Source organism: Mugil cephalus, chromosome 5, assembly GCF_022458985.1.
Source record: "Mugil cephalus isolate CIBA_MC_2020 chromosome 5, CIBA_Mcephalus_1.1, whole genome shotgun sequence".
Lineage (NCBI taxonomy): Eukaryota > Metazoa > Chordata > Actinopteri > Mugiliformes > Mugilidae > Mugil > Mugil cephalus.
This window is the reverse complement of record NC_061774.1, coordinates 11,101,113-11,116,826: the sequence shown is the minus strand read 5'-3', so window position 1 is coordinate 11,116,826 and position 15,714 is coordinate 11,101,113. Positions and strand designations below refer to the sequence as shown.

Sequence of the window (15,714 nt, the reverse complement as noted above, 5' to 3'; positions counted from 1 at the left end):
CTCTTTCTTAGTGTGTGAAACAGACCTTCTGTTCTGGTTTTCTTGTCCTTTATATTTCGTTCTTTCCTTCAAACTCTCTTTTTCACTGATGATCCCTGAAGGTCAGGCAACCCGCTGGTCACCCTTACTACCGTTGGTCTGTCTACACATGTGCAACGCACACATACAAACATCTTGTGAGGACAAAGCCACTCTGGATGACAGTCTGACACTGGAAAGACCTGAAAATAACACACAACTTTGTGCGTAATGTCTGAGTCTCCATGTGTTCAATCGGAGTAAGAAACTGTCAGCTCGGCTGCTTTGCTGAAATAACCAGGCTTCCAACAATGGAGACACCTACACTGTCAAGAAAGGAGGGAGGACATAAATACGAGGCAAGGGAGGCAAGGAACACAATGACTTTAGTAAAAACTCAATAAACAAAACTTAAGGCACTGGCACCAAACACACAAATCCAAAAGAAACTGGTGAAAACCAAAGACAAACCACATGGAAAAATCCAATGAGCCAACAACACGGGGGAAAAATAACAGGCGACTTGACAAGAATAACATCAAAGACAACTTGACAAAGAACAAAGTGAGAGGCAGGATTATATATACACTCATTATATACACACTCACACATAAAGGAGCTGATGGAATAAATGAGAGACAGGTGAGAACAATGAGGGCAGGAGGCAGGAACAGACGGTACAAGTTAAATCCAACAAAATAAAACACCAGAAAAACCAAACATGGTAACACAAAACATTCAAAACTCAAAAAAACACACTTGACGTGTAAATAAAATGTTCACTGTAATTTAGAATGAAATACTGAATTGAGTTTTAAGTGAAGGAGACATCTAGTTAAACTATTAACTGTCCAGTGGGTGAGAATGAATAGATGTTAGTTTAAGAAGAAGTCGTAACAAGATACATTTTGTATTTTAAAAATAACTGGGGGCATACAAGGTAGCAAAACATCCTATCTTTTCACGTAATTACTGCACAACCCAGTCTTATCATAAAAGTTAAAGCAGATGGAGGTTACAAATGTTCAGAAATTGAGCAAATACTGTCGTACAGTCACTGCCTCATGAAGACTATTCCTGAACCACACTTCTCGGCTTCACTTCCCGGGCATCCCTCCTCCTCCTTCTCCTCCTCCTCCTCCTCCCCTCACTCCCCCTCTTCCCCCTCCTCTTCCAGAGAGCCTCCCCAACCTGACCGACGCTCCCCGTGACGCCTCGACCGGAATCACAGTACGCGAAAACCGGCCACATGCGCTCTCACATCGTGCCCATGCCCCCTGGAAAACGGCAGCAGTGTTGTTGTTTTACGCACCGTGTCGACCACCGCCGTTGATGGGCTCCTGGGTGTCTTTACCAAATCCTTGTGTGTTTATAGTCCTCTCCAGCTGAGCAGCACTTAGTAACGGGAGGCTGCAAGAAGCGGGACAACACCATGAAGTTGTCCGTCCACCTCCTCCTCTTCCTGTCGGTGTCTTGTCCGCTGTCCGACTTCAGCATCGCCGGTGAGAAAACTCTTCGTGTGTGTGTGTTTTTTTTTTTTTTTTCTAAATATTTATTTGGATAAACACCCGACGCATGTGTATCGTTTATGCAGAGAATGTTAGCGAGGTTAACGACATGACAAAGGGCCCATGTGGTTCAACATCTGCCGGTGAAGGTTTACATCAACGCCTCTGATGACCTAAACGAAAAACAAGTTTACGATTTCCTTTAATGTCTCTCTACGGCAACTGTTAAAATATTTAACGTTTGCTTCATGGAAACTGACTCTGGGATGTAGATTTAAAGAGTTCAGTGTGCTGCTCAACTTTAGCTCAACAGTTACAGAGAAAATCATTTCAGTTTTCCTGGGTATACAGTTGTAGAGTGACGGTAATTAAATTGCGATATTTATTCGGAGATTAAAAGATACAATGAGTCATATTTGCAGAGTGAGTTATTCTCCTACACTCCTGCTCATAACCGTGATGTATTGGCCTCACAGCTCTGTGTCTGCTGAACTTGATTGGTCATCAGAGAACAGGAACACAGGTGTTGGATATCAGTGTCCATCTCTCTTTGTCGCACCTGCCCTTGGAAGTACAACCACAGCTTGTGACATTGAACAGTCTAGCGGTGTTTTATGTTTGCTCGCTGGGTGGTAGTCAGACAGTCAGACAGATATGAGATCTGGTGAGAGGGTGAATGCAGGTCAGAGGCGAACAATCCTCCTCCCTCTCCCTCAGCACAAACATGACATGTGTCTAACATCATAGCTGTCTCTTATCGGCGTTACTGTCTCTGTCTCTCTCCTGTCATATCAGCTCAGTCTAACTGATGTGCTGGCTGCCCAGTTTCTGTCCTCCATACTGTATTATCCATGATTTGTCTCTATTTTCTGACAAACCTGAAGCTTTATTATTCACTTGTCATTCTGTTTGAATGTTCCTGAGAAACCCAACTCCGTATAAAGTGTTCTCTGATTTCCCAAAGGAAGCTCATGTTACAGATATAACATAATACACTGTATATTTTCCAAGCTTTCCTAAGTTAATGATACTTGTTAGACCTCTCTGTGCCATCCTGAGTGTGAACATTTCATTACTACAACAAATCATCAATCAAATCTTGTTATATTCCAGTGGTGTGGTGTCCAGCAAAATTATTTTAAAGTGAAATTCATTTGAGCTTTCACAGGATGCTGCCGTCAGTGCAGTGTCTTTCAAGCTGAAAAATGTCTCCAAACAGCAACTTAATGTAAATTGCAGCAGCATTATAATTTTTGTTTATATGATGTTTATCATTTTAAATTATGATAGAAATCATGATTTTACTGGAATTACAGAGACAGTTGTAATTATCTACTTTCTACTCATCTATTGATACGGCACAGTGGACGTGCTGGAGGAGATTTATGGAGGAAGGACAGTTGTTAATCCTTTTTGTTCCTCATTGTTCCAGCTCAGAATGAGTTCGTGTCCTTGGCGGAGATGGAGGACGCCCTGCTCAAGAACCTTTTCCAAGGATACCAGCGCTGGGTGAGGCCCATCCAGCGTGCCAACGACACCATAAGAGTGCGCTTTGGACTCAAGATCTCTCAGCTGGTTGACGTGGTGAGATGACGCCTGCACAAACAAACATATTTTCTGTTTGCCTCATCTTATTTTTTCTGAGGCTTCGGCCTTAACTTAATCTAAACCAAATTCAAACATTCGCCACATGAACTTTCAACAAAACTCCACATATCAAAGTTATTTTTTGTCAAGGTCAAAGGTTGTTGTTTTCTAAGTATTTTAAAGCTTCGAATTAGCAGAATCACGTGAAAGATGTCACACTTGATGACATGATCTTGTAACTTGTGTACTTCACAGCAAAAGACTAATCACTTAGGGACCAAGTCCATGGCTTTAAGTGTTATTTTTGAAAACTAATTCTATATTTAGTTTGTCATGAATTCAATGAACAGAAGAGTTTCATTCAAACGAAGAGAACAAATTAACACCTGAAATATACTGTACCAATCTAAATGTAGCCCTGTCTTAGCTTGGTTGAGCGTTGTCGCTGTCCATGGTGCTGCAGCCAAACGAACCACTGGCCGCTACTCAGCGTGGAGCTTTCCATGGCCCTTAAATAGATCTGAACCACTCTGCTCATATCTACAACTACACTGCCCCTCTCTGGAGTGTTCCTTTAATATTTCAGAGGCTGACTGTGATAGGTTGAGATGGTTTAGGTGTTCAGGAGGGGAACACTGAGGATGCTAATGGACGGGCCGCTCTTCACGTCGTGAAATATTCATTTCAACCTGTTTAGATTTCGTCTTCATCTCTCCTCTCTCTGCCAAAGACAAATAAGAAATAATTAAATAAGTCCCCTTCATATTTTTGTCCAGCAGAAAGACTTACCTCGATCCGTTGGATTTCGGAAAAGAGAAACAGAGCTAACTGTAAACAAAACAGCCTCTGTGCATGTCTCCTGAGTCTTTCTGGGCTGCTGCATGGCTCTATATTAGATTATTGTTCACCTCTGGTCTATGTGATCACCAAAACATCCAATTCACTCTGACAGCTGAGGCCTGGCTGGAAACATTGAACGGCTGCAGCTCCGAATACGTCTCTTTCTTTGTTGGTGCGTTTATTTTTGTCTTTTCTGTTCATTTTTCTTTCAAACTTGCCTCCGGTGATGTGGAAATAAGTTAATTGCTCCCTCTATCTATTCTGGTCTTCTTCTACTTAACTGTTGATGTATTTATATACAGCCCTGTCTTGGTCCACTGGACCCACCTTTAGGTTTATGTTTATTTTTCTAGTTTGTTAAGTAGCTTAAAGTGAATCTATGGCTTAGTTTACGTTCCATTAAGTTTCTCGGGTAGTCTGCTCTTTAATTTAGCTTACATGATGCGATGGCCAGACTAGAGAGTTTATATTTCACAGATGTTGACTTGAATCAGAAAAGTATGACACAAAGTCTGGACATTTAACCTCAACAAATAAGTCTAAACGTGGTCCTGAATATCTTTAGTGTGCAAACAATGAACAACATTACACAAATGATCACAAATGAACAAATATGGAATGTTAGCACTTATTCGCTTTTTTCCCTTTCTTCATATCAATATTTTCTCTGTTTCTGCTGTGTGTGTTTTAGGATGAGAAAAACCAACTAATGACAACTAATGTGTGGCTGTGCCAGGTAAGACACAAAAATGAAAGTTACATGCCCACCGTGAATGTTATTATTCCTAACACTGGCATCTTGTATCAAAGAAATACTGTAGTATTGTAAATATTGTAAATCAAACACTAGTTCTAGGTCTTAAAGAGGATCTCTTCAAGTTCTATAAATAAAAAAAATAAAAAAAGAAGCTGCTGACAATGTGTCCTGTGCATTTATGTCGACCAGGAGTGGATTGATTACAAGCTGCGATGGAATCCAGATAAATATGGAGGAATCACCTCCATCAGAGTTCCCTCAGAGAACATCTGGCTCCCAGACATCGTCCTGTATGAGAAGTAAGACTGATCATGTGTTCAGCATGCCAGCTGACTTATGTTACTTCACGTGAAGCTTAGACACTCAAAAACTGCACTAAGAAAAAGTAAATATTTATATGATCTTTATCTGATTTTGTGTGGATTTTAGAATTCAATGTGTAACCAGAGTTTAGTACGTTAATCTGAGTAGCTAGTTGCAGTTATGAAATGTCGAGCTATGATCAAAAGTTATTAAATTACTATTCTGTGAATGCCGTTGTGATCGGTCTAACTTTGTCTCTTTCTCCAGCGCTGACGGGCGGTTTGAAGGATCCCTGATGACCAAAGCTATTGTCAAGTTCAATGGTGCCATCACCTGGACGCCGCCTGCCAGTTACAAATCCGCTTGCACCATGGACGTCACCTTTTTCCCCTTCGACCGCCAGAACTGCTCCATGAAGTTTGGGTCCTGGACCTACGACGGCAACATGGTGGATTTGGTTCTGATGGACAATCAGGTTGATCGGAAAGACTTCTTCGATAACGGAGAGTGGGAAATACTCAGTGCCACGGGCGCAAAGGGAAACAGGAAGGATGGCTTGTATTCCTACCCCTTCATCACATACTCCTTCATCCTGAAGAGGCTGCCGTTGTTCTACACGCTCTTCCTGATCATCCCATGTCTGGGTTTGTCCTTCCTGACCGTCCTGGTGTTTTACCTCCCGTCTGATGAGGGAGAGAAGCTGTCGCTCTCCACCTCCGTACTCGTGTCGCTCACTGTGTTCCTCCTGGTCATTGAAGAAATCATTCCCTCTTCTTCCAAGGTGATCCCGCTCATCGGAGAGTACCTGCTCTTCATCATGATCTTCGTCACCCTCTCCATCATCGTGACCGTCTTTGTCATAAACGTGCACCACCGCTCGTCGGCCACCTACCACCCCATGTCGCCGTGGGTCCGGAACCTTTTCCTTCAGACGCTGCCTAGATTGCTGTGCATGCGAGGACACATCGACCGCTACCACTACCCGGAGCTGGCTCCCGAAAGCCCCGAGCTGAAGTCTCGCTCTGGAGGTAGGAGAGGAGGAGGCCAGAGGACAAACAGTGGAGCCCATGGGCAAATGACTTCTGAGGGGAAGGAGGACGAGGCCTGGGCCACCATGCTGGAGAAAGCTATCTATTCAGTGCGCTACATCAGCAGACATATCCGCAAAGAGCACTTCATCCGCGAGGTGTGTATAGCATTAACTAACAAAAGATTCGCAAGAAATTATCACAATCTGTCGTGACATCTCGTTTCTGCTTCTTACCAGGTGGTACAAGACTGGAAGTTTGTGGCGCAGGTGTTAGACAGGATCTTCCTGTGGGCTTTCCTCACCGTCTCAGTACTAGGCACCATCCTGATCTTCACCCCAGCTCTGCACATGTTCCTGAAAATCCCTCCACCAACTACTAGCGAGGATCCACCATCAAACTAGGAGCCAAACCCAGACGCTTTCACAGGCAATCAATGGCCTGCCTGTAAAACACGTTACCACGGAGCAGGAGGACGCCATCACGCCATGTGCGTTTGACTGGAGCACTTTGTCTTCTTCTCTCGATTCACTGTGTAAAATGTTGTGTACATCAAGTCACACCATTACATGTATATTTCTGTGCATATAATGTTTCAGATTGTCTTCACGACATACCATTTGGTTTGTGGGCCAGGAGACAGTCTCGGTGAAAGTTGGCATCAAAGAAATACAAATGTCTAAATTTAGAATTCTACAGAAAATAGCAGCGAGCTCAGAGTGCACATGCTTGTCGTATTCAATCTGAAACTAAATGAAACTTGGAAGTAAAGCATAAAAAACAACCAGCTTTTTCAGCGTCCAATCAGACTATGAACACACTACAGACTTTACTAAGTCGAAGTCCTCATTACTGTTTGTTTTTTTGACATTTTCTAACTTTATTTTGATGCATGTTGTTTTTTAGAAAATCACAGTGCTGCAAAATAATCCCATTGTCTCAACTGTTACAATATGTTTATATAATTATTCTGTCCCTATCACCTGCCATTTAAATGAAGCACACATGCAACTTATTGTAATCACTTTTTCGAAGTGTCTAAATATTCTCCAATGAAGTACCTCTAAAGGTACCAACAGGTTTCAAACTACCTGACACTTTTATTAGAAATCGTTTGCAAAATATCTGAAGAATACACATTAGTCATCCTTTGCAAATGCGAAATTTAAAGTTAAATTACAAAGTGTCTCAAAACTACGATATTTGCATTGTTCAGCCATGCTTCTTCACAGTCATAAATGATGATATGCTACTACTTATCTTTACTGTAATTGTGCATAATATTATACAAAAACCAGTTACAGATTTTGCATAGCAAGTGCTACAAATATATGGAGGAAATGAGATCCATAAAGGAATATATGCAGCTGACAGCACCACCCAGTGGTAAACTTGAGAGAACACTTTTTTATTTTCCACAGCAATTTCTGAAATCCATGCATTAAATAACTGTCATTTCAATCAGTTTACCAAAAGCAATAGAGCAGTAAAAGCAATAAAATCTGTAATAAAGGCTACTTCTGTGTGGATCCTTATTACACTGTTATATATTTTGTATTAATTGTATTATAAGTTTATTAATCCTTTATATCATTATTATACACTCTCTTCATAAATCTTCAGCATTATTTTAACATCATGACATACAGTAGAAGTGATTTTTATGTTCTATCAAGGCCTCATTATCTGCACATTGTTTAGAAACACTTAGATTATACAGTTATAGGATCTTATGTAATTGCAAAGCTAACACATTTCAAGTTCAATTGGACACAATGTGAACCTGGTCAACATATAAATCATTTTAGGATATATAATGATAAATGTCTGAGCTTGGCTGTAGTATTACTTTTTCTTGATCTAATATCCTTCAGGTCTTAATCGTCTCTGTCTTCTACCTGCGTTGACCCGTTTGACTGTCCAGGTGAGCCCGTGCATTACGCAGCATCTCCATGTAGAGCCTGTTGTTTTCACTGTAACATAACCAGATAAAAGAAGATGACTTGAAAACAATTTATATAACATTTGACATTTGGGGACATAAACATTTTTGATAAATGATAAATACAAGGTATGAGTAATGAACTAGGTGGAAACTCTCCCATGTTAGTGTGAATATGGCAAAATAAAACATTCTAATGTCATACACCTCATGTAAAAGTGGATTATCTTACTCAGCCACAGAACGGTCAAACATCAGGTTACCCATGTCCATATAGTACTGAGCATCTGTTCGAATGGCTGTCCAGTATTCATTAGCCTGCAGACAAAAGATAAACCTTTTTTTTTTTTTGAATCGCTTTCAAGAGATTATGCTGAAACTGCCATATTTTCTGAAACCAGACCACAGTGTCACCTGTTCCTGAATGGTGTAACCCCACTGGTTCTGAGAGTGGTATGGATCCCAGTATCCAGACTGTCTCTTCAGCCTGATGAAATGCTTTGCCTCCTCTTCCTGCGTGAAAGGGGCGGCAAGAACCCCTGAAAACAATGTAAATTAATAAAGAGTTATTATTAAAGCAGAGGGAACACGCTTCCCTGGTTGAACTACAAGATTAAAAGAAATGACTCACCGCTCAAAAGGGCCCACAGAATCAGAAACTGCATGTCTATGAAACGTTTACACTGTAAATAATTAGCAGAAATATTGACACACGTGCACATAATGTATGACTACCTGAGTTTGTTTCAGCTCAGTGAAAAAGCGGCACACCTAAAGAAGAAATCTTAAAAACAGCCAGAAAGTGAGCTTTACCTGCAGCCAGTGGTGAATTGCTGATCAGCTGAAAGTTTGTCCTCAGACCTCAGAATCTTTCATCCGAATGTGAAAGTGAACAAGAGATTCTTTCACATTTTCTTTATTTATTTTTTTCCTTTTCCTGGGAACCAGAGAGGAATGAATAGACTCAATCAAGCCAGACCGCTCAGTCAAAGTAACCACTCTTCTGGATGCAGACGCTGCAGCAGACTATCCAAACACACGTAAAGCGCAAACACTGTGGTCACAGTCAGGCTGTGAGATTCGGCATAAGGAGGCTGCAGTATGGACTAATAGTCAGTAAACAAACGCAGTGCAGGATCTTGATTTGCACAAACCAAGTTCTACTCAGTATTTTAAAGCCCTGACAGCCTCATGATAGGCTATTAAATCTTTCATTAGGTTTCTTGTGACCTTATTTGAAATAAATTAGGTTGATGATGTGGAGATTTGGAAATGTGTCTTTTTTCATGTGTTTTTGTTGGGGTGCCATTGATTTGAGTTGCAATTTGCGCTTTGTTGTGATATAACCTTTGTAATTTTATACTTTAAATATAAGAGAGAGGACGGGTATGTTGAACATTGTTCAAAAAAATAGCATGACTACACGAAATGTGTTAATGAATTCTGTTTTTGTTGACACTGTAGAAAAATTACTTTAAAAAAATGCATTTTTAACATATACACAGTGTGTTGTGTTGCAAACTTCTCTGACTATATTTCTGTGAAATTCATATAAAACTCTATTAATAAATTCTTCATGTTTTATTGCATGGGTTTAAAATAATTCTTCATTTTAATAAACACATGATTTTATGACGTGGTTTTGTTAAACTATATCTTAATATGTGTATTATTAAATAGATGAATTGAGTGTACATCCACATAACTTCCACTGGGTGGAGTCCTAAGCCTGGATAGACAATTAACTAAAGATTTAATAGAAGTGTGTTCACTGTTTAGGAACCAGGCATTGACCTCTTTTGAAACAAAATGTTCAAAAGTATCTTATTTAACTCATGCAAACTGTTTCAATAAATCATAAGTAGAGGAAAGCGCCATCATCAGGACTTTTCAAAAAAAAAAAAAAAAAGAACATAATGAAAACGTGTGATCACATATGCAGTAAATCAATGACATAAAATCAGGAATAAAACAATAAAATGTTACAACTAACTTAAACAATGCAATTCATCAAGAAGGGAAATATTATAGTTACCTAAGGGAATGTAATTTAAACCAGTTTCTGAATTGAAGAAAGGTCGACTGAGTCCTCAAATATTTCAAAGCAGCCCTCTAGAGTGTTAATTTCAGCTCCTGATTGTTAAGGTGCTGCATGAGGCCTCTTATCCTTTATAGCATGAGCAGGAGACTCCAAGTGAATTTCTTAAAGTGATGTAATATTTAATAAGATAAGATAAGATAAGATAAGATAAGATAAGATAAGATAAGATAAGATAAGATAAGATAAGATAAGATAAGATAAGATAAGAAAACTAGTGACCAAATAGAAATTAAATAGGACAGAGACAACAGACAACAAAAGTTATAGATCTTGCTCGGATGCAGTCATGTGAAAAATGACCACATAAAAGCTGAAGCGGGGCTTATTCCCAGAGAAAATGAACAAAAAGATCAATAATCATTAATAATTTAAATCATTTATGAACACTAGCACTTCTACGTTTCTGTGAGAATACTTTTGTGCATAATTGTTTGTGCCCCTCTCGATGTTTTAAAGTTTTTCTTTGATCATACCTCATTTTTGTTCTCCCACACAGTGCTCAAACCCTCGAAGGCCTTTTTGCTGTTTTCCAGACTATCTGACCTTGTGTGCCCTGCTGACCTTTTCCACTGTAAACTCCCAAGTGTGTGTGAGAGTTCTGACCTTTCTGTGACATACTATGATAAAGAGCCCATGAGTAAAGTGTAACAGAGATACATGGCAAGTTGGCAGCAGCACAACAGAGGAAAAGTCGTCCCAGGAGGGATAAGACGCACTTTGCTGTGTGGGATGGATGTTCACACACACAAAAACACAGTGCAAAAACAATTTCAAAAACTGCAATAATTGTTCTTTTAGTACATGTCATGTATATATTGTTAGAGAATTACACGCACCAACCATGTGCACTCTCGCTTTCATGGACTCGCACACCTTGGCGTCTTCTGCGCTTAAAAAGGAAGCAACTCAGACAAAAAGCTCATCTGACCTCATTCCATCACACACATGCACACATATGCAAGCACCGTGCTGGGATATTTGTAATATTTAATTTAAAAACAGGGGAAATAGATGAGACAAATGTTGGACAAAATGCAGTCTTCTGTTGAAAATTTCATGCAAGTAATAATTTAAAAGCGTCAACTGAGATGAGAAAACATCTGTCTACTGTTTCTGACTTTATAGGCTTTTGCTTTGCACCGCGGTGTTCACATACATCGCCATATGAGCGGAATAACGTGCCGCAGCTCTGATTCTGTTGCTGGTAATTATCCACGCTGGGTTTGCTTTATGTACTAGAAAAATACCACGGAGATATGGCAGGGGGAAAAAGACAAAGAGAGGAGGAAGAAGCAGAGGCGACTGCACAACATTAAGTCCATTAACAGAACACTCCTCATTTATAAAAGATAGAGAATTAATAGCTCCCACTGGCCTTAACGCTCCTTTCTGTGCTTACCGTTTCCTCTCAATCGTTCAACTCTTACTGGGAGATTTGTGCATTGAGCGGCCCTCACAGTCCTGGAGATCTTCAACCTGCAAAATTTAAATGTTGGGCCTTGAAGTCTCGGGTCCTAAAGATGCTTTCACCAACGCAGACAAAGCAGAAATACAATTATATCAGGAAAAATCCAGATTTAACCTTTTTTGGTTGTTGTTCAAATCAGCAATAAGACACCATAACCACAATAAAGTGTTGGTTTGTGACAGATCTTCTTCAGCTGTGCTTTAGTGAAAGAAAGGGATGGGATCATGAATCGGTCCAAGTATCAGTCAGGTTTGATAAAGAGTCTTCTACACGAAGAGAACTTTGACTTTTCAGCATGACGGCAGCCGAGAGCACATCTGAAACCAACAAAAGAATGGGTTAAGCAATAAAAGATTAATGTTTTAGAATGGCCCAGCCAGAGCCCAGATCTGTTTCCTATAAAAAGAAATCTGCGTGCGCAGATTGTGGCACAGTGTTAACAATTGAGACAATCAGTGTGAGTAGGGTTAGACACACCTGTATAGGTAGGTGAGCCAAATGGATTTATGGCCTTACTCCTGAAGCAAAGTTCTAATAATGTCATAAATCTCTAGGGTGCTGCTAAAAAAAAGAGACATTTGCTTTAACTAATAAATGCCAGGTGTGTTTATAAAGAGCCAGGGGCCAAGATTTAAGTCCCTGTTTCTGACGTTGTAATGCTTTGCTAAAAGAGTCTCAACAGGTAAAAGTTTGCTGAGGGCCAGACTCCCTCAGTTTGTTTGTGCAGATCTGGTCTAAGAAAAAATATCAAGATAATTGATATTTAAGATATAGGATTTAAGATATAAGTACAACTGAGATCCATCTTCAGACAATACGAACAACTTTTTATATTTCATGCTATCAGACTTTTGTAGTTCCTGGCTTTTTTTTTTCAGCTTTGAAATGGATTTGGCGTTATTTATCTTAGATGTTTTCTTGTTACGGGTGTCATTTTGTGGCACAGATCAAACAGATCAGATCCTTATAACCATGAACTGCCAGATAAGGTCGGCCCCGAATAGGCCGACTTTCATCACAAGTTTTTATTGTTACTGAAATATTGTCACTTGAGAACTAACATTTTAACATCCAAACGCCACATGTTGGTCAAGTGGCACTGCTGGTTTATTTCAGCACTCTGGACAGCTCTGCCCTAAACCTCTATAGCAACACTTTTAGTTCTAAGTTCACAGCTGGCTCAGTATTTCTATGCCAAAATGTCACTGTCTTCTGTGACTGGAAGTTTTCCAGTGGGAGCGTAACTGAGGATGAAGAGCATAATCAGAGGTTTTGTGGAGCCCACACTATCACTGACACATATGCAACGAGGTATCAAGTCTGACAGAATAATCTTCTCTGAAGAAGCTTCATGGGACAAACACACGTGGAGCATGAAAAAGAGCACAAGCTGCTCTAACGCCGTTGGCACAGGACGGATATTTGGAAATGTGCAGCAGTGTCCCCCCTCATTGCCTGTCCGATTCCATTTCCAAACGAAATCATTTATGTCATGGAATAAATCGGTCATTTGATTATGAGCCAGCCTGGCACAAAGAGGAGACAAATATGACAAAATGCAGTTGATGAACCTCTTTGTGGTGCTGGGAAGGGGGAAATTGCAGTGTGACACAGGGCGCATTCATAAATGATAGTCTACAGCTGCTGGAGAAGTGGAGGGTGATCTGCGCTTGTTTTATGGCCCAGAGCAGTTACTCCTGTCCAGCACAGAGACAAATGGTGAGATGAACGACGTGAGTGTTTAAAGCTGCAACTCTCTGGTTTTGATTTAAACCTACACTAATCTAGTTTTATTGGGCCTCCTGGGGTAGCTAACAAGTCTTCTTGTAGTGCATAGAAATTAGACATTAGATAGATTAGATTAGATTAGAAATGTTGACATAACCATTTGGAAAGTATTGTTAAGACTTCGGTGATCGCTGAGTCCCTTGAGGGAAACAAACGCAGCTGCACCATTTGAGATGTTTGTTAAAAGAATAGCCTGACATTATGTGAAATACACTTTTTTAATCATTATAATTGTTATTATTGTTTTTGCAGGCTACATGAGAACATACTGATTCTGCTACAAACAATTTGGGTAGTTTAGCTTAAATGGACTAATGAACGCGCATGTCATTTATTAACTCTGTCAGAGCATTGAAGTACAAAAACACACATTTTTCTTACGGTTACCTACCAGACTATTTCATGGCCAAGTGCACTGATAAATAAACTACTGATTTAAGTCGATAAACTTACTGTCACTGATTTTTTCCTCACTAAGAGACACACTGTAGTCTGTGAACAGATCAGTATGTTGTAGCGTCCACTGGATATAAATGTGCGTGGGGTGACAATCTTCTTACATACAGAGTCTTATTCCCATGGTTTTGCCATGATTCTCCCTCCCCAATGTTTTGTCTTTTATTTGTTCATGTGCTTGTGTTTCTGTTTGTGTGCCTGGACGAGGCTCAGTTGCCTATCCTACCTGCACACCTGAGGCTCATCTATCACTCCAGCTTCTGCAGTATCCTAGTCTACGTACAGTACACAGTTTGTTTTGTGATTCCATGCGTTGTCTGCACTTTGGCTTACATGTAGTTTCTCTGTCCAGAATATGCCTCTCCTACCAACAGCCGCCCTCTTGCAACCTCCATAAAATATTCAGTAAATCAGGCTATCATTCAGTAATGTACGTCTGAGTTCTGATTTTGGAGAAAGCAAACCTAACACAGACCCCAACCATGAACATGGCATCATTCTCAACCTAGCATCAAACCAAGTCTCAAGGATTCAGGAAAGAAGTTGTACTTTTTTGTCCCCCAAAGTTAGGTGCCCCCACAATGAGACTGTGTTTTCACGTCCTATGTAATATAAGTACAATATAGTATTAAATTTAAAGCACTTATCTAAGTGGATTCACATCTAAATTAACCCCATTCGTGTCGACACTCCAGACCCGACATGATTCAGTCGTGCTCCTCCGTGCAGCGCTGTGTGTGTGTGTGGTACAGAGAGAGGGGGGAATTGTGATACGTGAACGCGCCAATCTCAACTCTTGTCTGTCTGTCTTTTCATCTCTCACACAGCTGCCCCCCTCCTCTCTTTCCCTCTCCAGCCTCATGTTCATTCCGCCGCCGAGCCGGAGCAGAGTCGCTGTCTTTAGCCCACACTGAGAGCCCACAGCCGGGCACCGGCGGAGTTCACTGAGCGGTGCCAGGATGCGGTGCCACAAGTTTTGGGGACCGTGGTCGGTTGGATTTTATATTTGGACAGCTATTCTTTTCAGAGGTAGGCTTGGGTCCCTTTTGATCAAGTTATTCGTTTATTTATTTATTTTGCAGCTTCTTCAGCGAGATGATAAATGAACAGGATGAGGGTTGATAAGGCTGCAAGGAGGAATAATTTAATTAACTGAGTCACAGCGTAAAGTTTAAATCTCATATTCCTAAAGAGACTGTGGAGGTTTAGGAAACATTTATTTCTACCTTCATAGAAGTTCTCTAACATTAGACACATCATATGCAAATATTTAAACCTAAATTTGAGATTTTTTTTCTCATGCTTTACTACAGTTTGTATGTCCCGGTGGAATGACAGAGATGGAACTTTTTGATATTTTATTTATAAATTTTATGTGAAGCTCACAAAAGTGGAGTAAATAGCTGTAATTTATTTGATGACAATAAATTAGCTGCTTAATCTTTGAATGGCCAATATGAGGAGGTTTAAAGACTCCAATCATGGTCGTGCATCCGTGTTCTCCTTGACATGTAATGCGTCACTTTATCACCAAAATACTTAAAACACCATGCACATGTCTGCATGCATTTATGTGTATATGTGTTATAACGATAACAGTGCGCGCGTTAATGTTTGCCTATTCGTGTGCAATGAATGAAGCCTTCAAACCCTCTTCCTGCGTGTGTCTGCGTGCGTGTATGTGCATGAGCTACATGTGTGTATGTCCGCCTTGTACTCAAACCTGCCACCTTCCATTCCCCATTCACCTCACCATGCTGAATCAGTCAATGGTCACCTTGTAGTGAAGAATGGATGGGTGGGGGGATGGGAATACTGAGTGGATGGATAGGAAGAGGATGGATTACATGCAGGTCCATGACAGGAGGCCTTCACGGTCTTTTATGGACATTGTTGTTGTTGGTGTTGAATGTGTTTC

General features: G+C 40.4%; 3 protein-coding genes across 4 annotated transcripts in view; 2 read left to right on the top strand and 1 right to left on the bottom strand.

The window, feature by feature from the left end:
• The first annotated feature begins 1,214 nt into the window (after positions 1-1,214).
• On the top strand, positions 1,215-7,558 carry LOC125008453 (neuronal acetylcholine receptor subunit non-alpha-2-like). The gene is made up of 6 exons (XM_047585717.1): positions 1,215-1,520; positions 2,959-3,110; positions 4,645-4,689; positions 4,900-5,009; positions 5,281-6,199; positions 6,281-7,558. The coding sequence occupies exons 1-6, from the start codon at positions 1,451-1,453 to the stop codon at positions 6,443-6,445; spliced, it is 1,461 nt and encodes a 486-aa protein (XP_047441673.1). The 5' UTR covers positions 1,215-1,450; the 3' UTR covers positions 6,446-7,558.
• A 152-nt stretch (positions 7,559-7,710) lies between these two features.
• LOC125008454 (uncharacterized protein C3orf85-like) lies at positions 7,711-9,026 on the bottom strand. 2 transcript variants are annotated; one of them, XM_047585719.1, is made up of 5 exons: positions 8,797-9,026; positions 8,615-8,650; positions 8,398-8,522; positions 8,216-8,301; positions 7,711-8,014 (listed from the first exon to the last, which is right to left on the bottom strand). In XM_047585719.1, exons 2-5 carry the CDS (start codon positions 8,646-8,648, stop codon positions 7,936-7,938), a joined length of 324 nt encoding a protein of 107 aa, XP_047441675.1. In that variant the 5' UTR covers positions 8,649-8,650; positions 8,797-9,026; the 3' UTR covers positions 7,711-7,935. The 2 variants fall into 2 exon arrangements, with proteins under 2 accessions (XP_047441675.1, XP_047441674.1); XM_047585718.1 differs by having other exon boundaries at positions 8,615-8,666; positions 8,797-9,024.
• Positions 9,027-14,625: 5,599 nt separating this feature from the next.
• LOC125008451 (neuronal acetylcholine receptor subunit alpha-7-like) overlaps positions 14,626-15,714 on the top strand; it is a 32,656-nt gene continuing 31,567 nt past the window's right edge. The window contains exon 1 of the mRNA XM_047585716.1: positions 14,626-14,825. Within this exon, the coding sequence (XP_047441672.1) occupies positions 14,756-14,825 (70 nt within the window). The 5' untranslated portion in view covers positions 14,626-14,755. The remainder of the gene's footprint in view (positions 14,826-15,714) is intronic.